This window comes from Phasianus colchicus, chromosome 3 (assembly GCF_987193195.1).
Source record: "Phasianus colchicus chromosome 3, bPhaCol1.hap1.1, whole genome shotgun sequence".
Lineage (NCBI taxonomy): Eukaryota > Metazoa > Chordata > Aves > Galliformes > Phasianidae > Phasianus > Phasianus colchicus.
The window spans coordinates 9,459,674-9,486,332 of record NC_143438.1 but is presented as its reverse complement, the minus strand read 5'-3'; the positions used below and the strand labels follow the sequence as shown (position 1 = coordinate 9,486,332).

Sequence of the window (26,659 nt, the reverse complement as noted above, 5' to 3'; positions counted from 1 at the left end):
CCCAGCCCTTCTCCCCGCCCGCGTTAATGGCCCTTCCCGCTCCGCGCGCCAGCAGCCCCACACGCCCCGCGCTCGCGCCGGGGTTTCCCGCGCAGCCCCGCCCACCCCGCGGCGCGGTGCACGCCGGTCCGTCGCGGCCGGATGACGCGGCGGCGCGGCCGGTTGACGAGACGGCGCCGTGTGGTTGGTCGGAGCCGGAGCCGGAGCCCGGAGGGGGGTGGGGGCGGGGCGCAGCGGCTCGGCCGCGAGCGGGCGGGCGGGCAGGACGGGGCCGGCCGGCGCCGAGCGCGCGAGGCGGGAGCGGGCGAAGGGCGCGCGGCAGCGGGGCGAGGGGGGGCGCGCGCACGGCTGAGGAGAAGGGGTGCGCGCTCGCGCGCGGAGGAAGGCCGGCGGAGCGGAGCTTTGCCGAGCGGGGCGGAGGGGAGGGGCAGGCCGCGCGGGGCCCCCGCTCCTTCCAGGCCGCGCGGCGCGTGGAGGGCGGGGGACGGGCGGTGACAGCGCGGAGCGGAGAGGAGCGGAGCGGCGGGCGGCCGAGGGGCCGCGTCCCAGCATGGCCTCGGGCGGCGGCGGAGGAGCGGGAGGAGGAGCCGGCGGCGGCGGCGGCGGCAAGATCCGGACCCGGCGGTACCACCTGGGCGCCGCGAAGCCTCCGTACGGCAGGAGCAGGCAGGTGAGGCGCGGCGGGGGACGGCGGAGCGGGGCCGCCCCTCTCTCGGTCGGTCCCCACGTGCGAGGCGCCGGGCGGGGGCGGGCCCGGGGCGGCCCCTTTTGTTCCCCTCGGTGCCGGCGGCGGGACCGGCGGGAGAGCGGAGCGCTGCGGGAGAGGCCTCCCCGCCCGGCGGCAGGGCGCGGGGAGGGGAACGGCCCTCGCAGCCCCTCGCGACCCCTCGCAACCCCTCGCAACCCCTCGCCGCCCGCCCCGCGCTCCGCGTGCGGCCCGGGGCGCGGAGGGGGCGAGCAACAAAGGCCGGGAGCTCGGGGCCCCTCGGAGAGGGCGGGGAGCCCGCCGGTGCCGCCGCGCGAGGGGCTTCGGGGCGCCTTCCTCGCGTGCTCGCGCGCCTGGAGTTGGCCGTGCGGGCGGACCTCGCGTCTGTTCCAATAGGAACGCGAGCCACGGCGCTGCGTGCGGGCGCGGAAGTCGGGGCGCGTCCCGCGCGTGCTGCTGCTGCCTGAGCCGCGTCCGGAGCTTTGGAGGAGCGCTGAGTCTCGCACGCTCCGTTGACTGAGCGACGTTGTCCACGTGAGGCTGCCGGCACTTTGTGAGGAGAGTCGCCGCGCTGACAGAGTGCTGAAAGCTCTTAGTGAACGAGCGTTCAAGTTGCCGTGAATTTCCTGCGCTGATACTGCGTCGATAACTGATAAGCCTCGCGCTTGTGTTTAAAGTAATCAGCAGAGATGGCTTTCTAGTCCTGCTATTGTCTGATATCTGGAAGCGTTTCTCAGCAGGTTTGTTTAGGCAGCGCAGTGTGCCGGAGGGATGGATGTTTAACAGCTGTTTGTGAGGCTGGATAGTGGTAGGACAAGGGGGAATAGTTTTAAACTAAGACAGGGGAGGTTTAGGTTGGATATTAGGAGGAAGTTCTTAACCCAAGAGGGTGGTGACGCACTGGAACAGGTTGCCCAAGGAGGTTGTGGATGCCCCATCCCTGGAGGCATTCAAGGCCAGGCTGGATGTGGCTCTGGGCAGCCTGGTCTGCTAGTTGGCAACCCTGCACGTAGCAGATGTTGAAACTAGATGGACTTTGTAGTCCTGGAAATGGTTTTAAGTTGAGGGAGGGAAGATTTAGATTGGATGTCAGGGAGAAATTCTTTTTCTCTTACAGAGAGTGTGGTGAGGTGCTGGCACAGGTTGCCCAGAGAGATCGTGGATGCGCCATCCCTGGAGGTGTTCAAGGCCAGATTGGATGGGGCCCTGAGCAGCCTAGTCTAGTATTAAATGAGGAGGTTGGTGGCCCTGCATGTGGCAGGGGGGTTGGAGATTCATGGTCCTTGAGGTCCCTTCCAACCCTGGCTGTCCTGTGATTCTGTCCTTTTCAACCCAGTTCTTTCTATGATTCCGTGATTCTTTGATTCTGTGTCTGTGGATTTTGCCCTGGTGGTGGGTGTTGCAGCACCAACATGTAAGGCAGAACAGCAGCTTGTTGGAAGGGAAAAGTGTAGCCAGTTAGTAAATGGCAGACGGAGAGGTGTGCTTATTATAGTGAGTAGCTTTTTAACCATGTGAATTGTGTAAACTTGTATTGCATAAAAGAATGAGCTCTGGGTAGGTAGCTAACTGAAAACGGAGTTGAAATTGAAATCAATGAACATATGTTCCTGTTTTCAATATAACATTCCTCTCCAGAGAGGTTCTGTGATTTATTGGTCTCAGTGATGAGTTTGGGAGGACCTGCGAGCGATTGGTGCGATTTTATCTTGAAGTTACACCTCTGATTCTGATCTTCCCCCCTCCGACTTTTATCACTGAGTAGATTCACTGAGAGTAAACCTGTTTGAGATGCTCGTGGTCAAAATTGTGGCCCTGAAAACCCACAGTCTCATACCATCAAGCTCTGAGGGTGCCTGGGCACTGTGGGCAGCATAGCTGACAGCTTTGAATTTCTGGGAAATCAAATTGATGATTTTTTTCCCTCTTGTATGAGGGATGATTAGCCTATTTCATCGCTGCCTGCTTTCTGGGTGTTGTTCTTTAATTGTAGTTCCTGGGGATTTTTGTCAGGTGGGAATTCTCCGATCGTCTCCAATATATGCTGCAGTCGCTCTTCTACAAAATACAGTGACAGCTTTGGAAGGCATTTGCAAGAGGAGGTGCTGATGCTTTTTAAAAACTATTAGTTAAAGCATTTGTTCAGAATGTGGTAGACCCTGCTTCAGTTTCCTTTTTTGCCTGGAGCAATCAACCTACATCTTCCACTTTCCAGGCAGATATCCCAGTCGTCAAGCTGAGTGTTATCCTCAGTTCTCTTGGTTGAAGCTGTGCTGCTATCCAGAAAAAGAAAGCATGATTCACTGAGCCAGAAAGAGGATATATAAGAAAATGCTGCCCTACAAGAATGGAGTTGTGTGTGCTCTGGTCCACGGTTTCAAAACTTGTTACTTGGTTTGCATTAGATGTTCCTGCAGCAAGCGTCCGAAGCCTGTTATTTCCTGCCTGTGTGCTTGATGATTAATGTTTAGAGCCATGCTTCATTATGTTTTTATTTGCTTGTTTGTTTTTAAATCTAATGCCTTTTTAAAACCAGCCATAATAGGAGAGGTGAACAGATGCTGCCTGGAGAAGAACACTTGGTGACTTGCAGTTTGTGTGCTGTCCTGGGATATGGAGATACGGATGCTGATTGCCACATTAGCGAAGGAACTTAAGCCATGGTGCTTTCCCTCCAGGACTGCCATCCTGCCTTACAACAAAGGGTACTCTCAGTAGCTGTGTTATCAAACAAACAAGCAAAAAGTAGCAGCACTGCTAAGTAAAGGTGGTACAGACTCACTCACTGTGAAGGATTCTAGGTTGGCAATCTTCAGAGACAAAAGGCCCTTCTGTGTTCCTGGTTAGGCATTCTGGAGGTAGAATTTAGGAATCCCTTCCAGCAACTGGGTTTTCCTAATGGCTGAATGATGACAACTCCATGCTGATTGTATTGAGTTTAGGTAATGCCACACTTGGCATGCTACCTGTTCAGCTTCCTCTTGCTGAGACTTCCATTCTCCTGCTCCACATAAAGAGTTTGGACACTTGGCTTAAAGTCATGTCTGTGCTCTGAGGGCTAAGTGTGTTTGGACAAGGGAGCTGTTGTGCCTGGCATGTGGGTTTCATCTTCTGGGCGTGGCCAGAAGTGCTTTAAATGCTGGGTTGTTCAGGTCATTTAGGTAGGTTGATGACTGCAATTACTAGGGTGGGTATGCTAATGGGATGACTATTGACATTATTAAGTTATTAAATAGCTTCTTTATGATATCTCCATGTTCTTATTGCTAGCTTTAGGTTTAGTTTTGCTTTTTTGTGTATATGTACTGATTAGCCTGGAATGGTGCCATTCTGTTCCAAGCAGAATATAGGTAAGCTTCAGAGATTTGAAATTGTCATTATAGAAGAAGAGACTCAAATAACCTTTGGGGTTATTATTTATTTGCTAATCAATCATTCAAATGAAAATGTCAGAGAACATGGATTCTCCTGGACTCTTAAATCCTACAAGAAGATTCAGGCATGAGAAAAAGATAATCAGTTATACTTGAGAAGCCTTTTTAACCTTCCTGTAAACCTATTTGCTTATGTTAAGCTTCAAATTAGAGGTTTTTGGCCATCATATTTGTAGACTGAAACTTCAGGTGGTTTTTACTTTTTTCAAACATATACATATGTTCTAGTGTGTATTGGTAGTGATGCTACCCTGGTATAAAACAAAACAATCTAGAGGCTTTCATTGAAGAAACCAGCAGAAGTTTCTGCATGTTTGTGATTAGTCTGATTCTGACTGGGATGTCCGGTCTGGGATGGTACCAGAAAGAGGAGATGTGTTCTGTGGGTCCCAATTGTAAAGCACCTCTGCTTGGATGGGTGAAGTTTAGAGTCACGTGCGATGTCATGTAAGGACAGAGTAGTTACGGGATCAGGAATCTAAACTGTGTGCAGCAATGCCTAAATCATTACAGTATCACCTGATTGTGTAATGAAGACGGGCCAGTTATAAACTTGTACTTGATTTATGCCTGGAATTTTCTTGGTGTGCAGTGCCTGCAGGCTGTGGGCTGGAGTTGTATAAACTGCTGGGTTTATTTGGGGGTGAAATCTTGAAATTCATGCAAAGAGTTCCTAGAATATCCTGTTGAGTAATGTAAATTAGTTGTTGTTTCATGAATCTTAGGAAGCAAAGTATTAATCTATAAAAATCTTTAATCTATTAAGAATGTCCATAGGGAGCTAAGCAAATATGACTATTGGTTTAATTCTTACCAATAGGATTATACCTCAAAGTGTGCTTAGGTGGTGGTTTTGATTTAGTAGCAGATTAGCACCTTGGGCAAAATGTTTGTAAACTTTAAGAAATGTTTAGAGTGTCGTCCTTAAATGATGTTTTGTCTCTGTTCCAGCAATATCAAATTGTATTAGCAAAACAAATGTTTAAATATATTACTTGGCTTTGGGCTGGCATCACAAGCAAATTATGTATCCTGGTTGGGAAGATCTTAGCTGAAATGCTGACAGTTTCCCCTCACTTAAGCTAGCAGTGCTGTCAGTGGTACAGCAAACAGTAGAATCTTGATTACTGTCCCATTTTATGAATGTTTTGGTTTCTGTCTTGCAAAGTGTTTTCACGACAGCCTTGGGGAAGAGCAATATTAGTGAGCGGTGTCTTCAGACAGAAGATTTTAAAGTAGATGAAAGAATTGTCCCTTAGCTGGGACGCCGACGTTGCCTTCATTTGCCAGCAGCTCATCATTTCCTCTGCATTACTTATTCCTCCAGTCAGTAATTAGCATTGGTTCTTGCTTCCCTGCTGTGCGGGAACTGAGCTGCTGATTCAGAACTGAGGATAGAGTACCAAATTTCTTCTGCTTACCTGAAAAAGTTTGAGCAGAGCTATTTTGGATCAGCGTGAATGCTACCACAGCATTGTGTAACAAATTTAACACGAGCAGGATGGATGTCTGGCTCAGTCAGCGTGGCTCACCTGGAGATCAGCAAGGCTCTCAGCATGGTCTTCTGTATTTTTCTTGTAGACAAATTGGTGAAATACGTGCTCATCAAGTAGACCACCAAGTGGTTGGAAGACTAGCTGGACCATTGGCCTTAAAGGGCTGTGATCGATGGTACTGAGATACACTGATAGCCAACTGTTAAGAGTCTCCTGGGGGTTGATATTTGGACTAATTCTGTATTATGTCTTTAGAAAGCAACAGGAATGAGAGAAGGACAGCACCCCCACTGGGTTCCTGGATGATAGCAAACTTAAGAGGGGAACATCCAAATGCTGAAGGGCAAAGCTGCTGTTGGGATTTCTTGATGGGCTGGCAGGAACCTCAGGTTGTTGGGGCAAAACAGCCCCATGCAGTGGTACAGGCTGGGGAAAGTGTGGCTGTAAAGCTGTCCAGCAGAAAAGGAGGTGTTAGTCAACAGCCAGCTGAACATGAGCCATCAGTGTGGCCAAGGACACCAAAGGCATCCAGGTTTGTGTCAGAAATGGTGTGGTCAGCAGGACTGGGGAAGGGATTGTCTTGCTGTATGCAATGTTAGTGATGCACATCTCAAATCATACAGTCATAGAATTGTTTGAGTTGGAAAGGACCTTTAAGGGTCACCTAGTCCAGCTCCCCTGCAATGAAGAGGGACACCTACAGCTACATCAGGTTGCCCAGAGCCCCATCCAGCCTGACCTTGGGTGTCACCAGGGATGGGTCATTGATGGGCAACCTGTTCCAGTGCTTCATTACCTTTATTGTAAAAAACTTCTTCCTTGTATCCAATCAAAATCTTCCCTCTTTTAGTTTGAAACCATTTCCCCATATCCTGTCACAACAGTCCCTGCTAAAGAGTTTGTCTCCTTTTTTCTTACAGCCCTCCTGAAGGGCTGCTATCATGTCCCTCTGAAGAGAGGCTGAACATCCCCAGCTCTCCCAGCCTGTCCTCAGGCTTTTGTGGCCATCCTCTGGATGTGCTTGAACAGGTTCGTGTCTCCTGTACTTGAGGACTCCACATCTGGATGCAGTTCAGTTTTGGGCCTCTCACTACAAAAAGGAAACAAAGTTGCTCGAGTGCATCCGGGAAAGAGTAGTGAAGCTTGTGAAAAGACTAGAAAATATGTCTTTTTGAGGGAATTGGGGCTGTTCAGTGTTGAGAAGAGGAGGCTGAGGGGAGATGTCATTGCTCTCTACAACTGTATGACAGGAGGCTGTGGCAAGGAGGGTTCCAGCATCTTTTCTCAGGTGACAAGTGGTAGGATGTCAGTGATAGCACGGGGGAGGCCTAGATTTGGTATTGTGAAGAATTTCTTCATGGGGGAGTGATCAACCACTGGAATGGGCTGTCCAGGAAAGTGTTGGATTCACTGTCCCTGGAGGTATTTAAGAGACATGTGAACGTTGCACTGAGGACATGGCTTAGTCATGAGTCTTGGTAGATCAGGTTGATGTTTTGATTTAAAGCATGTTATCGAAAACGCTATCCAAATTCTTCTTGAACACTGACAGTCATGGGACATCAACCACCAATGTAGGAAGCCTGTTTTTGCTTTGTTTTTTCTCCTCTGGATGCATTCAGGTATTTAAATATATTTTTATGTTGTGGAGTTTAGAACTGCACATAGTATTTGAGGTGAGGCTGCACCAACACTAAGTGCAGCAGGAGATGCACCTCTTTTGACCAACTGGCTGTACTGTGCTTAATGCACCCCAAAATGCATTTTGCCCTCTGGCTACCAGAAACTGCAGCTCATGCTAAACCTGCTGTCACCTGCACTTCCAGGTTCCTCTCTGCTGAGCTGCTCTCCAGAGCTACTTCTCTTCCAGTCTTTGCTCGTGTCTGGCATTGCTCTGTCCTAGGTGCAGCACTTGCATTTGTTGGACTTCATGCCATTGCTGATGACTGAGTGCTCCTGTCTATCTTGATCCCACTTCAAGGCTTCTCGTCCCTCCAGAGAACCAGCAGCACCTCCAAGCTTACTGTCATTGGCAGTCTTTCTAAGGATGCAATCCAGTCCTGCATCCAGATAGCTGATGTAAATGTTGAATAGGTCTGGCCCTAGAATTGAGCCCTGGGGAATACTACTGGTAACCGCCTGCCAGCCAGATGTAACCCCACTCACTATAACTCTTTCCACTCTGCTGTTCTGCTGGTTCATCCTCCAGTGCAGTGTGAACCTGTTCACCTTGCTATTGGACAGTCTGTCCAGAAGGGTGATGTGAAGGATGCTATCAAAGGCCTTACTGCAATCCAGAAAGACTGCATCTACAGCCTTCCCTGCATTCACCGGGAGGGTGACCTTATCCCTGAAGGAGGTTGGATTACTAAGGCAGGACGTTCCCTTGATGAACCCACACTACCTACACCTGATCTTTAAATGCCTTCTATATTCCCTAGGATAATCTCTTTAACTTTTCCAGGCACTTATGTCAGATTAACAAGTCTGTAGTTTCCTGGGTCTAGGCTCGTGCCCTTTTTGTAGCTGGGTATGAGCTTGGCTAGCTTCCATTCAGTGGAGACATCCCCAGATCCTGTGACGTTCTGTAAATTGTTGAGCCAACTCCCTCAGTACTCAGGTGAGTCCAGTCAGGCCCAACAGGTGTATGTATATTCAGCTTGATGATATATTGAAGATGTTTTCCAACCAGAATGATTCTATGACAAAAGCAAAAAAGTCCTTCATCTGGAATAAAACCTCCCCAAAGCTGTTGGACTACAAGTTGAACCTGTGTCAGCAGCATACACTTGGGGCAGAGGAGGCCAACTGTGTGCTGGGCAGTATTAGTAAGTTTGTGGGCAGGAGGCTGGGGGAGGTGGTTGTTCTCCTCTGTACTGTACGTCCAGAAGTGTTGTGTACTGGAGTTGCCAAAGCTGAGCACACACACACACACAAAAGACATTGACATACTGGAGTGAATCTAGCTGAGAGCCACCAAAATGGCTAAGGTTGGGACGCACAGAACAAGGACAGACTGAGAGAGTTGGATGTGTTCACCTTAAGAAGGGGAGGTGAAGGGGAGACCTGTTGTCAGCGTATGCCTATTGAGAGTATATGAAAGATGGAACAATGTACCTTTTGCCATTTCTGAATGGTCATAGCAATAGGTAAAGAGGCAATGTATTTAAATGGGATATTCTTTTTCATTGTAGCATAGTCTTTTGTCTGCAAGAGAAGACCTGTTGGAAGAACTTCTCAGAGAGGTTTCCATCCTTGGAGATGCTTGAAGCCCTGCTGGACACAGCCCTTGCCTTGGCAGCCTGCTCTTCTGTCCTTTCTCTGAGTTGGACAAGATAACCTGTGGTGCTATGCAGCCTCTGGCATTGCTGCTGTTGAACCATGTAGATGTGGTTTCAGCATAAATGCCAATTCAGGTGCACAATCCTTTTTGTTGAGGGAAGTGTCTTAAGGACAGTGCTGCTTTTTGAGGAAAGAAATAACACTTCCATCATGCTGTTGCATGTTATATAGAGTAAGTTGCAGGGTTGCCCTCAAGAAGAGCACTGCTACAGAGATTTCTGTACGGTTAGAAGTTCCAAATCATCTTTTAAAAGCATCTTCTGTATTTTTAATGATAGGTTGTGCAATATAGTTTCCCATGTTTTTTTTTCCAGTATTAATTGAGTAGTGATTGTACAATTAGGAACTGTTGAACACTGGTATTTATAGAAGCGTGATTCCCCAGTATACACTTTGGTGTGTTCTACAAAGACAATGTGATGAAAACTCTTTTTTGTGCTTTTTGTAACATAATATACATGTCTGAGGATGAAGAATTATTCAATGTCTGTAATGTTTTTCTAATGAAGAATTTTAGCTATTAGGTAGATTTTCTTATTACCTGTTAAGATATTTAGTAATTCATCTATTCAGTTTCATGAGCAACTCTCCTGAATTTGGATATTTTTATTACTTTCCCTTGTACCGATGTCTTGTGCCATGGATCTCCCATTCATGCCACTATGTTCTGTTTTTTTTTTTTTTCCCAACTAGTTTTGCGTTAAAGCCTGGACTTGCTTCCTCCTTTTGCCCGGGTCTTCCCTATCCGTTTCAATGTTGAATCAAAGGCATGATTTATGTTCATATTTTAAGCTAAAGAGATGATGATTTTGCTAACAGTTGAGGCACTGGTGTTACTCACAGTTACTCACCATTTCAGCTTGTTACTCCCTCACCTCTGTTAGTGAAAGGAACTGGAAGATTACCCTGAGCCCTTTCAAGCCAAGGCAGATGGGTCATCTGAAAATGGGGCCAAGGCGAGTAGGAACTAGCTTGTTTGACTGCCTGAAGCATAAGGCATTTTGCAACTTGCTGATACAGTATTTGTCACTGTTGTAATTCCAGATTACTTTACAAAAATGCTTATTAATAAAAAGATCTTCTCAACTATGATGCTTGCTTTTCTTTGTTGTTATTGGAGAGATTACAGATATATCCCCCTTCTTTTGACAAGAGAAGACTTGAAGTTATTTTTCTGCTGTCTAGGAAATAGCACAGCACTAAAGCTGTTGTGTTGGGGCAGTACTACTGACGTTTTCAGGGCGGCAGTTCCTTTTGAGATTCTGTAACTCATCTTATAATTGCACTTTGCATTTAATTATAGTGTCTGTATGTGTGCTTGGCATGGTTGTGATCGCCATCTTTTTTTAAAGTAAGCATAAGCTCATGATAATCTCTATTGTTGTGGAAAAAATGTGTGTGTTAACATTTATACCTCTAGCGCTAAGCTTAAAGCTACAGTTTTAACACACATGCTTGCTTTGCAAATACCTGTGCCAGCAGAAAATTTTCTTTCTCCTTGGTAAGGTTGTTTATTACTGTCTCCATAGCTCTGCTTTTGGGAGGAGTTGTGCAAGTGTGTCCTGAAAAAATAGCTGACTTTGCTTTGAAGCTGTAGTCTGTTTTGAGTCTAACTCTTTTCTGCATGAACTGGGTCTCGTGGCTCCTTCCCCTCTTAGTGCTCTAGCTCTGGTTGCCTCCAAGACCAGCCAAAGATTTGAATTGTTCCTCTGCACCAGGCACGTGGTAATTCGAACGTCACAACTGCAGTAATGTCAGCCTTAAGAATTTGTTAATAAACTTAGTATGCAGAGCTGGAGAATATATGCAGATTTAAAGAATTGTATACTATTATTTAGAGCCACTGAATAGATCTCTGTGCAGTGGCAATCTCTTTTTTTGTATTAGTAGTAAGAGAATGGTTTTTAGAGATCCATTGTGAGATGCTCTTGATTCTGTCAGATGAACTGTGGAGCAGACACATGGCCAGAAATAAGTTGCTGCCCCTATTTGCTGGAGATTACTGCCCTGCAGCAGAGGTGAACCTATGTTGGCTTTACCGTTTTAGAATATTAGCTTAAAATGTCAAAGAATATAACCGTAGCTGCAGCTAAAGCAGCTGTGTCTGAGTCAGCATTTTAGTTTGTCTTAAATCTGGTTAGAAATGTGTGCAGCAGGATCAAATGTAATATACAATTTTAAAAACTTCTGCCCTGTTTAATTGCAGGTTCTGCTGACTTAGTTGAATTGTGAGATCTAACTTGCACATACTAAACAGCACTGATGTATGATGCTTCAAAAGTAAGAAGGCTTAGAGCTTTGCTTACTTTCAGGTGAGCACAGGGAATAACGAAAGGTGATTCTTTGATTACTAAGTTTTAACTTGCAAGGTCAAGCTGGTGTATAAGAAGAAGTGATTCTGTGTTTAATAGGGTTGACATGCTAACAGGCTTTTGCGTGCCCACCAGTGTATGCTGTGATCAGCTCAGTCTGTAGATCAGTAGCTGTTCAGAGGGAGCGTAAGAGTACTTGGCCATCTTTTATTAACACCACATATAATGAGAAAATGTAGTTCCAGTCTTCTTGTTATGAGTTTATGATTTACTCTGGAGTGCTGCTCTGAAGTGACAGAAAGCACTTCAAATTATCTGTAACATCTGCGCTAGAAAACATTGGACATGGAGATGAGCATCAGCAAGCTGTGAGTTGCCCTTGAATGGCATTTAACCATTGCTTCAGAAGCTGCTGTGGGATTTGGCCTGCTCTTGCTTGTAGTTTACCCACATAACGTGTCCTCTCTACTCAGAGCTGTAGCTCGTGGGTGCGTTTAGGCAAAGTGGCAGTGAAAATATTGTTTAATTAATTGCTGGGAGTCAAATATATTATCAGAGGTAGCAGATGCATAGGATGTGATGTAATACGTGGAAAGCATACATTTGTATGCATACTTATTTCCTGTAAATGGAGGGAACAGAAAGGTTGCCATTTCTTTTGGCAGATATCTTTGATCATGTTGAAATACTGTGATGAATTGTGTCTTACTGTACAGAGAATATCTATAAGTAAGATTTTATGCCTAAACTCTATTTCAATCCTAAATATAAATGTTTGTTATCATACATCTTGCTAAATCTCATAGCTTGTACTAATGGCCTTGTAAAGACCATCTGGTGCTTTGGAAAGTGTATTTTTTGATAATTTTAACTTTGCACCATTTAGACTGCGTATCTGTGTGGTTGTGAGAGTTTGCTACCCTGGTACCATGCATTGTTTTAGATGTTGAATAAAAATAGTTTAGACTGAAGGGGTACCCTTACAGGAAAAGAAAAAGAAATCTGAGCTGAGTTTTGGTTGGTAGAATTAGGGCCCTTGCAGCTGTGCTGCATTGTGCAGCAGTTTTTCAATAATAAATATACTGATAGCCCCTTCTTAGATTAAGAACAAATTCATTCAAAACAGTTCACGAAGCTGTAAGTGCAGGTTGTCTCCTTAGTCCTAATTTTTGTTTTTGATGCTGATAGGTCTCAGTGTCTACCACTCCATATGCACTTCATAATTTGCAGCACCGTCTCTTGATTTCTGCTGAGGATTGGCTGGAGCCTCGCACAGTGCTGGTACTAAGAAGGGAGGTGTCCTGTACATTGCTCCCTCTTTTGAAAATGTGGCTGTAGGCGTGGACTAAACTCGAGATAAAACTGTTTGGTGTCACTAGGATTTAACCTGGGGATTAAGTGGGTTAGATGCTGGTTTACCTACAGGAGCACACGCTGGCTTTTTGCACTCAGATGGATGCAATAATGATGGGCTGTTGTCTTCCTCATGGAAATGTGCAGGGAGTGCCAGAATGGGGAACAGCATGAGTGTCCCTGGATGTTCATCCTACAGCTAGGCTAAAAAGGCTCGTTTCACACAGTAAGAAGGAAGTACTTGCATCTGGAAGCATAAACCCTTCTTCATGGTCTTTGAAAATAAATTTGTACTAGTCCAGTTGCCTTAAATAAAACAGTTGTTTTTTTCCACTGTCGTGTACTTGATGACATTCCTGTAACATATTGTTCTTATTAAGTCATAAGTTTTATTGTCTGTTTTCTAAATGAAATATCAAACTCTGCTGTCCTAAATCCAGACTGAAACCACTCCCTAAAGGAAAAGAGCACAGCTAGTTTGGAGCCAGTCTGCGTCTGTGCTGCTGCAGGAGACAACCATGTCACGTTTCCATTTCTATCCTTGCTTTTGCACTAGCACCACTGTAACCAAATGTTGAGCTGTTGCAAAAGCTGTAGGTGAAATTTTGGCTGAGTCAGTTCGATACAGCCCTGATATGGATGTTACATGACTGAGTATCTGTGCATATTTGGTCAGAGGAAGGGAGAAGTCTTACTGCTTCTTTCTCTTGTCCTGCTGCCTGATCTTTCTCTTTCTCCTGAGCCATTTTCGTTGCACTGCGCCAGCTGAACTCATTAGTCCAGCAGAGAAACATGTGCTTTTTGCCAGATTAACAAATTCAGCTAGTAAGGAGAACAGCCTGCTGCGCCAGAGCTGGCACTGGGTAATGTGGGGGATGGAGGGAGCCCGAGTTCTGTCAGTGGTGGTGGGAAGTGCTGCTTCTCACTGAACTTCACTCTCAGGTATAGGCTTTCTTTTTGAGGAATTACTGATTTGTATCTTTTAAGAGCTTGAGCTTTGAGATGGGAAGCAAAATAAAAAAATCTGAGTTGGCCTTGATGCTCTTAGAAGTGTGTGTACGGGGAAGTAGAAATTAGCTCTCCTGTCAGGTTGTGCTTTTCGCATCTCTGAAGGGTTCATGTTAGTGTGTAGCCCTTCTGTGTTTTTTTCTTCTTTTTTTTAATACATCCCTTGTTGTACAGTGGGATTTACTTAAGCCTCTTGGATTGAAATCAACTCAATTACAGAAACCAGAGTTACCGGAACCATGTTTTCTGGTAACGCGTTGTTTCTGAGTATTTCTGCCATCACTCTGCCCCCACTGCTATGCGAGAGACCGCTGTTGATAAATAATTATTGCCAAGAGATGGTCTGCTTTTAAGGTTGAAAGTCAAACTGTAATTGAAACCTATTGATTTTTATTTCTGTACATAAACCCTTTCAGAAAATAGCATTTTAAAGTAGTGAATTAGGACACTTGCTTGTTTACTCTCGGGTGCCTACAGCACATCATTTGTTTGGAGTCACATCCCAAGGCAGCGTGCCTCTGAGCTGCAGCTGTAGTTACTGTTGCTGTGGTGGTGCATGTATGTGTTGGTGGAGACATACCCAGCAGTGCTGCAGGCGCTTGGGATGCACGGCGTTTGAAGAGCTGTTGTAAATACCTATTCATAAGCTATTGGATCTCTTCTCCATGTTCTGTGCTTTGTTCTGCTTTCCTACTGCTATTTTCGGATGAGCGTTGCGTGTGAGTGCATTTAACATCAGCAGACAACTGCTGGAACTGAGAGCAGCTCTCAAACTGCTGAAATCAGTGAGTTAATTCTGAATCTGCTGAAGGACCAAAACGTATTCACTGACTGAATTGCTGCTACTCACAACTGAGATTCTCCCTGTCACCGTATCACGTTGCTGAGCTTCCTGGTCCGGTAGCAATGAGGAACAACAGAGCTGCCCCTCCTCTGAGCACAGGGCTGGCATCAGAGAAGTTGTTGTGTGGCAGCATGCTGGGCATATGTGTAGTGAGTTCAGGTGACAAGGGAGGGCCTGGTAAGTAACTGTGGTGTGAGGGGTTGAGCATTACGCAGGCATGTCTTGTTACAAAAGGAGGCACGTCTGATTCTTGGGTTGTTTCCTTTTTTTCTGCATTGCAAGATTGTCCAATATATTCCAGGAATTGCAAGATTCATTAAACTTTCTTTTTTTTTTAATGAAATCAGCTTGGAAGTTGTAGGTGAAATAAATGTAGGTAGCTTTTTACTTGTATTTAATTTGCTTCACCATATGTATCGATGGATTGTGGGCTCAGGCCAGTTGTATGAGGTTCATTGAGACCAAGTGCCAGCTCCTGCATTTTGCTCACAACAACCCCATGCAATGCTACAGGCTTGGGGCAGTGTGGCTGGCAAGCTTTGTGGAAGAAAATGATCTGGAAGTGCTAGTCAGCAGCTGGCTGAACATGAGCCAGCAGTGTCTCCAGGTGGCCAAGAAGGCAGCCTGGCTTGTATCAGAAATAGTGTTGCCAGCAGGAGCAGGGAAGTGATCATATCATCTCTCTGTTCTCAGCGCTGATGAGGCTGCATCGAGTACTGTGTTCAGTTTTGGGCCCCTCACAACAAGAAAGATGTTGAGGCCCTGGAGCACATCCAGAGAAGAGCAACAAAGCTGTGAAGGATCTAGAGCACAGGTCTTAGGGGGAATGTCTGAGGGAACTGGGATTGTTCAGTCTGGAGGAGACCCAGGAGAGACCTCATTTCTCTCCATGGTGACCTGAGGAGGTTGTAGCCAGGTTGGGGGCTAGCCTCTTCTCCTGGATAACTAGTGATAGAATGAGATGTAATGGTCTTAAGTTGCACCTGGGTGCAACTTAAGTTCAGGGTGGATATTAGGAAAAATTTCTCCTCTAAAACAGTGATGAGGCATTGGAACAGGCTGCCTGTGGAGGTGGAGTCACTATCCCTGGAGATGTTCAAGAAACATGTAGATTTGACACTGAGGGACATAGATAAGTGGGCATGGTGGGGATGGTTTGGCAGGCGGTCCAGATGAGCCCTACCTTAATGCTCCTATGCATACTACTGAAAGCATCAGATTTGATCTCTGGAGTGCTGCTGCTATAGATGAGGTATACAGCATCCTTGTCAGCCTGTGTCATCCCACTTGGTGGGTTGTGAGGAAGGTGAATCTTTGGATTCCCCCAAGTAGGACAGTCCTTGGTCCACAGGGGTTGTGGAGGTGTCAGGGTCAGAGCAGCAATACAAAACAATTTGAGTTTTCCGATTAGTCAACTACCTTGAGGCAAAATTAGGCAGCTTTCTAACAACAGTAAACATTATGGATAAAGGATACTCTGACACAGGTGTTATTTCCTAGTCAGCTACTCTGAGGCACATTTAGGCAGTAGCTATTAGAGAAAACAAATGAAAAGAGATCGAGGGGAGAAACAGGAAGACAGTGAAAGACAGACAAAACAAAAGTGAAAGAGATTTTTCACCACGTTCTTGGATTCAGTGTTGTCTTGAGTTGGAGCCTTGATCTGTGGGTGGAGACTCAGCCAACAACAAAATGTGCGTGTTCACCATCACGTAGTCCACTTGGTTACAGACTGCCCTGGAGGTGGCAGGTCCCTCACGTCTGCTCAGCTAGGGGGTTCCAGAAGATTGGGAAGTTTTTGACAACAGCCTCTGGTGCTTGTGCACCCTCTCCTCAGTAAGTTGCCATAAGAGGAAGTGGGTAAAACTGCTCGTTGCCCTGCCTCTGCAGGACCCAGACCTCCTCTCCTTTGAACTCAAGTTGTTGAGTCAGTTTCCCACTGCCTCTGGAGGGACTGCTGATGCCCATGCAGGGAACCTGAAATGTACCATCAGTACTCTGCAGTATGGTTGTGTGGAGACTCCCAGCTTCTGAACTGTATAAGGAATTATCCTGGGTTCAGAAAGGTGGTAGTGTGGACAACAGTGGCAAGGCTGCCATGTGCAAGAAAGGGTCAGACCAGCTTGGCTTTAGATGTGGATGATAAAACGTCATCTCTAACTGCTTGTCTAGTTAGGCTCTCCAGTTATTCATTTGGATTACTAAAGATTGACAGGGTGATTGCTCTTCTGAATGCCTGCAGCTTCTTCCTTGATCTTTGGCAGCACTCAGTACTGATGGGATTTCTTCAGCAAGAGAAACCTGTGGGCCTATTGTAATAGCAGTGCTCTGTCTGAGCTACTCTCCAGCAATACTGCATGAAACAGTGCCTTTTGTGACAGAACATTGCCTTTGATGCCTGAGCATTTGCTCTTTTTTGCAAATGTTATCCTGTATGATGCTTTGTCCCAGTGCTCTTTCGTTGGTAGGGCTGGTAAAAAGCGGAATGTGTCAGAGAAAAAGGTGTCAAGGAGGGGCTGGGGGATTAGAAGGAGCTGCTCTGCTGACACCGTGTGTTGAACTGCTTGTGAACTCTGGCATCATCTGCATTTGTGGTTTCTGCAGGAAAGCTGAGGCTTAGTGTTTAAGAGAAGAATAGCAACGTTCTGAGCACTTTGTACTCGTGCGTATTTTAATGTAGTAATTGTGATGGATGTGTTTATTCCGTGGTATCCTGCAAGGCTGAAACTGTCCCCGGGTGTTTATTCTGTCCTTGTGCAAGTAAACAATAGAATAACAGATCATTAGAAAAAATGTCTAATTGTGAATTAGGATGACTTTCTTCCTGTGAAAAGGCTTTTTGTTTTCTACTCTTTCCTCTTTCCTTACCTCCCTCCTAGTTCTGGATTCAAGGGTGTATCAGTGTTTATAATTCTTGTATCTCAGTGTTTGCACTGTCGTCTGTGGAATACTTCAATGATACAGGCTTCTATTTTGGTTATGAGGGGTTTTTTGTTGTTGTTTTTTTGTGTGTATGCACGGTTGTTATCTCAGAATTTTGTTAGACTGTAACTAACTTCAGCATGTTCAAAGCATATTATCATTTTTTTACACCCAAATAATAATTTCAGCTAGAAAGTTTTATTTCCCAAAACCAGAAAAGTGGTAGAGCAGAACTGTTGGTACAAAACCAGGCAAAACTTGTGTGCACGCATCAGCAACCACTGAACAGATTTTCTGCTGTATTCCATTCACTTTTGTCACTTCTTGGTGTTCAGTGTTGGAGTTGCTGAATCAGCCTTCGTGTTTGCTTGTAGGATAAGGAGCCAAGCAGCTTCGTGGCTGTCAGCAGTGTGAGAGGGAGTGCTGCAAGCCATTGGATAGAAAGGGATGCTAAAGTTTTGAGGGAATGAAAGGAAAAAGTGAACTATAACATGGTAAATCAGCATTCTTTTAACGTGGAGTGTAAGAATTGCAAAGGATTTGTAAATGGCAAAATGGAAATGGTTGTTAAGTGTATAGTAGTTGTGGAGTAATAGTGTTTGGAGGTCTGAAACTTTAATGTCCATAAACTGAAATTTGATCAGAAGGGGTCTATTTAACATACCTGTTGTGATGCAGCTGATACTGCAGATGTAGCTGTGTTTCTTCCTGGATTTTGATCAGGTTACACTGACTGTTCAGAGTATAGCAATGTTTTTTTTGATGCATGTTATTACTGTGATTCAGCATGAGAAAAAACAGCAATATTTAGACTCCCTGCTTTTAGTGGATAGAATGATCTTCACTATCGCTGCAGATAACTGCTGGGTTTCTGTTTTAGGTGGTTTCCAATTGAGTATGTGGAGGAGGAGTTGTGGAGAAAGTATGTAGATCAGGAGTTATGTAGAAATAGTTTCCTGATGGCCTTGTGAATTGACAAGCTGCTGGAGAACTTTGATGGAAGCTTCAGAACTTGAGTATTAATAGGTAGTCAGAAATCAATCTTAGGGGAATTTTAAGCGTCCCAGAAGTGCAGCAATCCTATACTAAGGATCAACCTCCTGCATCTTACTCTTGTTCTCAATATTTGCTGTATAACATCTGTCTTTGAGGTCTGTGGAAGATTGTATCCCAGCATATGTGTCGGCTGGGTTTCTGTAATTAAAGAAGTATTTCTTCTTTCAAGCAGGGAATCATTAGCAGAATGACAGAATCAGTGAAAAACATCGTACCAGGATGGCTACAGAAGTATTTTAATAAAAGTGAAGATGAATGTGTAGATACAAATGAATCTACAAACCAGGAAGAGAATCCAGTAAACTATCATCACGATTATGGAGATGAAGATACCATAATGACCGATGGGAGAGTCACACCTGAACCAGCAGGAATTAACCTGGAAGGTATGTGAGAAATCATTTAGTGTTCTGGTTATCTCTATTTCTTCACAGATTTCTGGTTTTGAATCTAAATTTCCAAAGGAATCTGCTAAGAGTATTTTGATGTAATTAAAACCAGCCCCTCCCCCGCAAGTTAACAAAAAAAAACAAACCCCAAAACAACAGCAGTTTGTGAAACTATCTTAGCTTTAAACTGTAAGTACAGTTGTAAAGCATAGAACTTAGAACTCTTGGAAGCCATCCATTAACTTTGTGTACTCTATTAGTCAGGTAGCAAATGCTGACAATAGTCATTTACAAATGTGCTAAGTTGTATTTTCTTTTTGCTTTTTTAGAAGACCTGGAATGAAACTTTGTCTAACTGCCTAAGGCAATTAAAAACATTAATTTGTTTTGAAGTCCTGAAAACAAAAAGTAGATTCTAGAATGGCAGAGGAAAAAATTCTTTTCATGTCTTGAGTTTTTTAATGTTATTTGTTTACCTTTTGGACTTAAATCAGTTTAGTAAAGCTCCTTGTTAGCTTAATGGCGAACCGGGGAACTCGTGCATGTGATTTATGTCATTATTTTTAGAATATTCAATAAAATTAGGATATGTGTTAGTCTCTAGGCTGTTGTCTTTGAAAAGATATTTGGATTCTTGGCAGAGACTTGCAGCCTCTATACCATGTTAAAAATTCATCTTTGTTTTAAATCAAGTTCCTCCAAATGATTCTGTAGTCCTGCTGTGTAAATTTGCATGTGCTTTCAGTTGGGTTCCTCTTTGATAGCTGTTGGGGGAACTCATCTCTTAATAAGGAGAATAGTTTTGTCTGAGCATGTAAAGGTAATCGTAGATAATATGGAAAGTCAGTTGCTTCTGTTGTTGTCAGAGTCAAAAATAATGAGGAAGTATCTTTGCCTCCAATGTCATCTAATTGTAAACAAGGAGTTTATTGCTTTCTGTATTGCTGTAGCTTGGGAGTAAGTTTGAATAAAACAACAGATAATGTCTTCACTACTGGGGAACACATGTTGGCTTTTCTGTAGAACTCTGTGAAAGAACCTTTTAGTAAGAACAGCTGCACAGCAAACTTACTAACTCCAGAAGATCAGGAGCAGGTGGACCGTGTAGAACCTTTGCTAACTTATGTTACTGTCTGTGTTTGTTACTTGCTGTGTTTAAGATTTGTTTTGATTTTTTTTTTTTTTTTTTTTGCTTAAGTTAGTTATTACTACAATTTTAGATAAACCTGTTTCTTTAGCTCTGAGACACCTATGTGCTAGAGCCTGTATTCCTTGCCTGCCTGATCAAGTATTTCAAGCAATACTGTCCTAAAAATCTGCTAATGTTTTGGAGAACTGATTAGTGGTATTGCAGTGGCTATGAGGATTGAACTAGCTAGTTTAAGCTTCAGTGCAAGTATCAAGGGGAGAGCGGCTCAAAATCATGTGAATTCCCAGGATTCCTGAGAGAGTGAACTTTCATCAGGCAAGATATTTATTAGTAGTCCTGTTCATTTAGCAAGTTGGAGCTGTGAGGCCACCCCCTCCAGGCCACTGGCAGTGTTTGTAGACCCTTTGGTTCCAGAGGAAAAAATGCTTGTTTGGTTACTTGGGCCAACATGCTTACTTGTCTCTTGGCTTAAAATCTCAGAAGTTAATGGATAGGAGATAACAACATTTGCATGTGGCATGACCTGATTTGTAGGTTTGTTTGGGAGGAAAAAAAAAAAGAAAAAGTACTGCAAACATTCATTTTCATGTTGTATTCAAACTAATGGGATCTTTGTGCCAAGATTATATAAACTGCAGTGTTGTCTGCAAATTGCCACGTGATCTCAAATTTTTGAAGTTTATTGCAAGCTTTTCATGCAAGAGGAAGGAGTCTATATGCTTGATTAGTAAAAGATCCAGCAGTTGAGCATGAAGTCAGGACCTGATGTTGTAAAGCCCCATATTTAACTTTTTCGTGATGTGATATTAATACCTAGAATTGCAAGTAGTGTTGCTGTTGTAATCACACAGATGAAACCCTATCTGGATGAGGAAGAAGTTAAATTTGGCTTCTCTATTTTTGTGCTTAGATCTTGGCAATAGCTTGACTGTTGATAGAAAACAGGTTTTGGCTTCTATGAGCTTGCCTATAGGAAAGCTAATCATCTTCCTGTTTGTATTTAGAACCATCCACGAGTAGATCAGCACTGAACTTTTCAGTTGTGTTAACAAGGCCCTCTCTTCATCGGAGCCATTTGAACTGTACCGTGTTAGATTCCGCTGTACCACCTTGTCAGCCCTCTACATCTTCTACACTTGGCATTGGCAATCCTGGACTGTCTCTTGTAAAAGAAATAAAAGATTCTACCTCTCAGCACGATGATGATAACATCTCAACAACCAGTGGCTTCTCCTCTAGAGCGTCTGATAAAGGTAATTTTTAGTTTAATTTTTCCATGACGTGAAGTACTTTGCATTCGTTCGTATTCCTCATCAACTTAGTAAATAAAATAAGTGAATGTCAGCTTTGGAAGTGAGAATTGAATTGAATTTTTAGTGTTTTAGAAGTATTTGTTTCAGTCAACGTTTTAATATAACTGTGCTCGGAAGTACATTTATGAGACCTTGATGTTCCAAAAAATCACTGATTTACCTACTTTCAGCTAGTTATATGTAGATTTTGAACTGGGGTGGTAGCAAATGAAAGTGACTCGCTCTAGCTTGACAACTAGGTTGATCACTTGGAAGGAAGAGTGACTCAGTGTCCAGCAGACACCTAGTTAAAAGTGAGTAACTACAGGTGACAAATGGAAACGCAGGTTGTTTTCTTGTGTTTCACAAAGAGCAGATAAAGGAACTATTCTGATTGTGTTTGAGCTGCTTTTCTGGCCTTTCTTGAAAGAAGGCTTCTGCTGTCGATGCTGCCATGTTTTATGCTGAGCTCACTAAGGAATGCACAGTATTTTAAAATAAAAAATGAATGTTGTATTGATGTAAATGGGTACCTGGGTCACCTCCCTGTGAAAGGGCAAACAGCAGGTTTGCAGCTTTTTCTAGTATAAGCAGGGATTGAGGCATTCTCAGCAAGTTTAGTGGTGTACATATTTTTGAAGTTCAGAGTAGATGTTGCCAGGCTTTAGCAATATGACCTTTGCCTACCAGAGCATTCTGATGCGTCTTCATAAAAACATACATGGGAAACAGATTAACTCTGTTAGATCAGCCTTTTGGGAATCTTTCAGGTTTAAAACTTGTGCAGTTATGACCTATGCTGGCCTCCAGCCTTTCACCAACACAGGGAAAACTTTGTGTCCTTACAGATTCACTGGTGTTATGCAGTTCCCTTTTATCTTGATATGAAAGAAAAAAAAAAACACGTTGCATCGGAAACATAGAATTGGCTTCCCAAGATTGCTGAAAAGTAACTGTACTTGTGTTGAACAGTTTTCAAGTTCAGCATTGGTACTTGATTTTTCAGACTGTATGTGAAATTGATCTGTTTAAAGAACGCTGAAGTCAAGGGTATTTTTTGTATTAAGGATCACAGACTTGAGTCCTTTAATAACAGGAGTTCTTTTTGTACTCAAGGCATTTACATCCAGTGTGTATCTTTTTGGCAGATATCGCAGTTTCAAAAACCAATTCAGCACCAGTGCTCTGGTCCACAGAAGCTGAAAGATCTCATTCCCTCTCCCAGCATTCTGCATCTAGTTCAAAGAAACCTGCATTCAATTTATCTGCTTTTGGAGCTCTCTCTCCTGTAAGTACTGCACAGTATTTATTTCAATCATTTTAAATGTGTACCCATTTTACTAATCAGTTACCATACTGTGTTTTTATAGTCGCTTGGAAACACTTCTGTCTTTAAGACAAGCCAGCTTGGAGATTCTCCATTTTACCCTGGAAAGACCACTTATGGTGGAGCAGCTGCAGCAGCAAGGCAGACAAAAGTGCGAATTGCTCCTTATCAGGTATGGGAAAAACAGCGTGGTAAGAAATAGTGGTTGAAATACTGAAGTAGTGTACTGTAGCTTTCAGAGGAGAGCTGAGAATGTGGCAGCAGCTCTTATTCTCCCCTCTCCGCCTGCAAGAGTAGAAATTTAAATAGCAATTGCTATTTAAATTATTTTTAATAGGTGTTATGTAAATATTTGTTTTAATGAACAAGAATGACTGTTAAAGCTAGATGTTTGTAGTTGGGATTTCCTCTATTGTTAAATCTTTAAAAATATTCCATTTGAGCGCCATTGTGTATCTCTACCTGTATCATGTTAAAATAACATCACACAATTAAAACAATGAGAGCATAACATCACGAACTTGTGTTTATAGTAGCAAAAGCTACAGCAGTCAGACCTGTCTGATATTTGTCTGTAGAACTTACACAGTTGTATCTACGCTCATGCTATGAATAAATTGTATAAGGCTGTTCACTCTTTACTGTATCTAAAATGAGCATTACAAATCCTTTATTCTACTGCTGCCTAGAGAGGGGCATGCAGGACTAAATGCAATCTCAAGGTGAACAGTAGCATTCTTTTTTATTTTAATATGTTTCATATTGTTCTTGAAAAGAGTTATTTGCCCCTAAGAGTTCTGGGTGCTCTGAAATAAAGCTGTAAATAAATGCTGACAGCTCTCAGTAGCTAGAGTTGAATCAAAAGTAAAACTCAGATCAGGTTTGGTAGGAATGTATTTTAATCAAAATGCCCTTTATAAGGAAAAAAAAAATCAAAAGGAACTTGAAGGAAATTGAAACACGGTTTTCTGGATCTATTCTGGCAGTCCATTCCAGAATGGGAACAAGGGCAGTGCAAGATTCTGATGCTTGGGAAACCATGAAAACTTGTTTTTAAAACTTCCTGCAAGCTGGAAGCCCTCTTTGATCAGTTATTTTAACTTTTTGCAGTGTAACTGTGGGTTACACTGAAAAGAGGAACCAGAATATTAGGCTTTTTAAGGAGAGAGTAGCTTGCTTATTGCTGTTTGCTGTGGATTACAGCAACATACTGGGAAGAGTCCAGAAGAGGGCCACCAAGATGATGAAGGGATTGGAACACCTCTCTTATGAGAAGAGGCTGAGAGAGCTGGGCCTGTTCAGCCTGGATCAGGGGAGGCTCAGGGAGGATCTAATCAGTGTCTGTAAATCCTTGAAGAGTGGATGCCAAGAGGATGGAGCACTGGGCTCTTTTCAGTGGTGCCTAATGCTGGGACAGCAGGCAGTGGGCACAAACTGGAACACTGGAGGTTCTATGTTGTTACCAGGAAGCACTTCTGTGCTGTGCAGGTGATGGAACATTGATACAGGCTGTTCAGAGGCTGTGGAGTCTCTTCCTTGGAGATCTCCCTAAGGTGCCTTGATGCAGACCTGGGCACCCTGCTCTGGGTGTCCCTGCTTGAGCAGGGGCTGGACTTGGTAGACCCAGAGACCCCTTCCCAGATCAACCATTACATGATCCTGTGAGCCTTGCTGAAGTTTTTGTATGCTGTACAATCTGCTTCCTATTCTTCACATTGTGTGATAAGCACAATGTGGTTACACTGCCATGCTGAATTAAATTGTGGTGCATGTAAAATAGTTTATTTCTTCATCGTAATGTGTTTTGATCTGTTACTGTTCAAGTCAGAGCTTTATCTTACTAAACAGAGAAAAAGATTTGCAGCTTCCCCTCCTGAGGGAGGGGAAGAAGCAAGAGAGAAGTAAAACTAGGAATTCCTAGTTGTGGTTGTATACACTGATTTAAAGATGATACGCTTGCACCATTATGAAACTCTTCAGGTCTGTGTTGTTAGTGAAAGTGCTTTCTGCATCACAAGCCTTTGCTTCAGTTCTGTTTTCCTGATTACTGCTTCAGAGATGCTGGCACTCATAACATCTTCCATCTTTACTTTCTATACATATGGATTTCTTTTTTAGTTTTATCTCTTGTGCAAGATATATTGGAGACCCAGTTAAACTGCTATGAACTCAGAATGTATTTTCATTATGTCACGAACTCTTAGTGAATGCATTATTCTCTGTCATCAGAGAATATTGGTTATGTTGTTCGTGTAGCCTGGGGACATAAAATACATGTGTATTTGACTCAAAATTGAACAGCATGACAATTACAGTGTTGCTTTTTTTCAGACACCAGTAAGAAGGCAAATGAAAGCTAAACAAGCAAACGTGCAATCCTATGGTGTGACAAGTTCCACAGCACGGCGCATCCTGCAGTCGCTAGAGAAGATGTCAAGTCCTCTGGCAGTAAGTGGCACTCCTTTTAATCTACTTTATTTCATATACTTATAAAACTTAGTACGTGTGCCAGTAAAGAATGAAAGTCTTCCCTGTGTTGGGCCCTGTTTAATTTATTATTTTTTCCATAGGATGCGAAAAGAATTCCATCTTCTGTTACCAGTCCACTATCTTCTGTAAGTTGACTGTGAAACCCACACATTTCTATTGCCCCTGTCTCAGGGGGAAAAAAAAAAAAAGTAAGTATCTCTAATATTTAGGCTTTCTTTCTTTCCCTTAGCCTGTGGACAGAAGTGTGCTGGATATTACGGGCTTCCATTCCACTCGAAAACAGGTAAGAACCAGTAACTTCTTAAGCTGAGAAATTTTCTTTGCTTCAGTGCTATCACAAGAAATTTCACCTTGGTGGCATTGTACGCACGAGTACAAGTTAATGTTAGCATTACAGTTATGAATTCGTATCTTGGTTGTGTGAAAATAGCTAAAAAATGTAATTCTACCTGCACTAAATGGAGAGCTGTGAAGATTATTCAGGTTAAACATTTATGTGATCTTTGTGTGCTGGTGTCTTGATATGTCAAATGAAGAAACAACTTTTCTAGACCACATAAAGTAGTTTTGTCTTGTCCTGCATCTTGGAGTGAAGCTGTGTGTTAAAATTCCTGTTTAGGAAAGCTTTATCTTGAAGAAGTGATTACAGATAGCAAAGTAACGATCAAGTGTTCACATAGATTTAGTGCAGGCTTCTGTGTTGATTCAGGTTCAGAAAGAGAGTACTTCTGTTTATTATCACCATCCAGATAATCAAAATGAAAATTGTTAATTTCTGTCCTTTATATAATTCCTTGATTGGATGTATAATTAAGTTTACAGAGTTCACAAACATCTGGACTTCCTGCACCTTCTTTTTGCTGTGTGCTAAATTACAAGATTACAGAAAAGTAAAGTACAGCATAAGTATTACCCAATTAACTGCAAACAAATCTGGTGTGAATTCTCAGTTAAATTGTAGAACCACACCTGTGATAAGGCATTAAGAAAGATCTGCCAGATTTGCAACAGAGAGCTTGAAGTTGTCAGGCAGTAAACGAATGTTGCACACAGCTGTCACTGGTAAAAAGAGATAGATTGTCTATTCATAATGCTAGGATTCATAATGTTTGGCAGGAGAAGGGTAGCCTGTGATGAAAAGCAATTATTTGCAAAGGACATGGCTCTCTGTTTCCCTGCTTTCCAGAACTCTTGTATGCTCAGGCAAAGCTTTTGCAGTGGGTAGCAGTGATGTATGTGGTATTCCACTTATTTCAAGGATCTGCATTGGACAGAATAGCTTTTGGTGTACTAAACAGCTAACTGGGCAATTTTTGTTTACTTAAGTCATTTACTTTTAAAGCCAGCAATGAAACACTGTTCATTCAAAGCAGAATTGTGAATTTAAGTAAAATGTGTTTTAGCCAACGTTTCAAATAATTCTTAGAAAGATGTATTTTTAATCACATTATAGATAGTGTGAATTTTATTACCAGGTGTTGAGAGAAGTTAATGTGAAGTTTTCTGTTCATATGAAAGAATAGCAAACTTCATAAGAC

General features: G+C 43.3%; 1 protein-coding gene across 3 annotated transcripts in view; it reads left to right on the top strand.

The window, feature by feature from the left end:
- The first annotated feature begins 283 nt into the window (after nt 1-283).
- The window catches only part of NUP153 (nucleoporin 153), a 48,001-nt gene continuing 21,625 nt past the window's right edge, over nt 284-26,659 (top strand). The window contains exons 1-8 of one of the 3 annotated variants that reach the window (XM_031589384.2): nt 284-670; nt 18,643-18,859; nt 21,017-21,265; nt 22,453-22,592; nt 22,675-22,803; nt 24,963-25,079; nt 25,202-25,246; nt 25,351-25,404. In XM_031589384.2, the coding sequence (XP_031445244.2) occupies nt 551-670; nt 18,643-18,859; nt 21,017-21,265; nt 22,453-22,592; nt 22,675-22,803; nt 24,963-25,079; nt 25,202-25,246; nt 25,351-25,404 (1,071 nt within the window). In that variant the 5' untranslated portion in view covers nt 284-550. The remainder of the gene's footprint in view (nt 671-18,642; nt 18,860-21,016; nt 21,266-22,452; nt 22,593-22,674; nt 22,804-24,962; nt 25,080-25,201; nt 25,247-25,350; nt 25,405-26,659) is intronic. The other 2 variants (XM_031589382.2, XM_031589383.2) reach the window with 2 other exon arrangements.